The sequence below is a fragment of the Sinocyclocheilus anshuiensis genome, unplaced genomic scaffold (genome assembly GCF_001515605.1).
Source record: "Sinocyclocheilus anshuiensis isolate Anshui unplaced genomic scaffold, SAMN03320099.WGS_v1.1 C32498580, whole genome shotgun sequence".
Lineage (NCBI taxonomy): Eukaryota > Metazoa > Chordata > Actinopteri > Cypriniformes > Cyprinidae > Sinocyclocheilus > Sinocyclocheilus anshuiensis.
Genome location: NW_015617219.1, coordinates 1 through 1,046, shown reverse-complemented (window position 1 = coordinate 1,046; position 1,046 = coordinate 1). Strand labels below are relative to the sequence as shown.

At 47.7% G+C, this 1,046-nt stretch overlaps 1 protein-coding gene across 1 annotated transcript; it reads left to right on the top strand.

Annotated features, from left to right (window-relative positions):
• Positions 1–12: 12 nt before the first annotated feature.
• On the top strand, positions 13–1,040 carry LOC107682696 (MAP kinase-interacting serine/threonine-protein kinase 2-like; the record flags this gene model as incomplete). Its single annotated transcript, XM_016478863.1, has 2 exons — positions 13–763; positions 876–1,040. Coding segments are annotated over exons 1-2 (342 nt in total), but the record flags the coding sequence as incomplete, so codon positions are not given.
• Between the last annotated feature and the right edge of the window lie 6 nt (positions 1,041–1,046).

Here is a 1,046-nt window from a genome sequence, read left to right as displayed (position 1 = left end):
TTTTTTTTCCTGTCCCAATGCATGACCTAGTTTTAGGAAGAGGTGGTCGGAGCCCGAACCGACAAAGCAGTCTGTGCTTGCATGACTCACTACCCCGCCTCCATCTGTGACATAACAATCGTTATGTGGTTACTTCATTTAAGGGGCTGTATGCCACCGTCGCATTTTCCATCTGGACTGCAGCACAAATGCTCTTCATGAGCAAGAACCGGGGGTGAATACTTTAGCATTCAACTAGTTAATCTGTCGTCAACCCCCCGCTCCAGCTTGGCGTAGTCTGCTGCTTACCATGTGATTCTCACGCTGTCGGTCTCAGATGTGCTTAGGGGTCCCACAGAACACATGACATTTGTCAGCTGAATGCAAGAACGTGAACGAGGACGTCTAAAGTGAGGGGGGAAAAAAACGTAGAAATTGAAATGCCGCATAACCAACAGATGCACTTTTTATTGTTGTTTTTTTTGCACAGCCAATGTGACTACCAGTTCAGTGACTTAAACGACCCAGGTGCCAGTTGATTACTTTATTCTCACCCCTTCTTCCTCGTTTTCTTACTCTCTCACCTTAGTGTGGATCTGCTGAATACATGGCGCCGGAAGTTGTGGAAGCTTTCAACGAGGAGGCCACCATCTACGATAAGCGCTGTGATCTGTGGAGCCTGGGCGTCATCCTTTACATCATGCTGAGTGGTTACCCTCCCTTCGTGGGCCACTGTGGAAGCGACTGTGGATGGGAGAACGGAGAACCTTGTCAAGCGTGTCAGGTACATCACACACCCTGTTGCACTGTTGTAAACCTATGACAAAAGTATCATATTCATGTGCTGCTCAATGAATAATACTCATCTCTTGTTTCTTTGATTTTTTTCCCCCTAGAACACCTTGTTTGAAAGCATCCAGGAGGGCAAGTATGAGTTTCCAGAGAAAGAGTGGGCTCATATTTCTTCCAGTGCCAAAGACCTCATTTCCAAACTGCTTGTGCGGGATGCCAAGAAACGTCTCAGCGCTGCTCAGGTTCTCCAGCACCCCTGGGTACAAGGGGTAAGG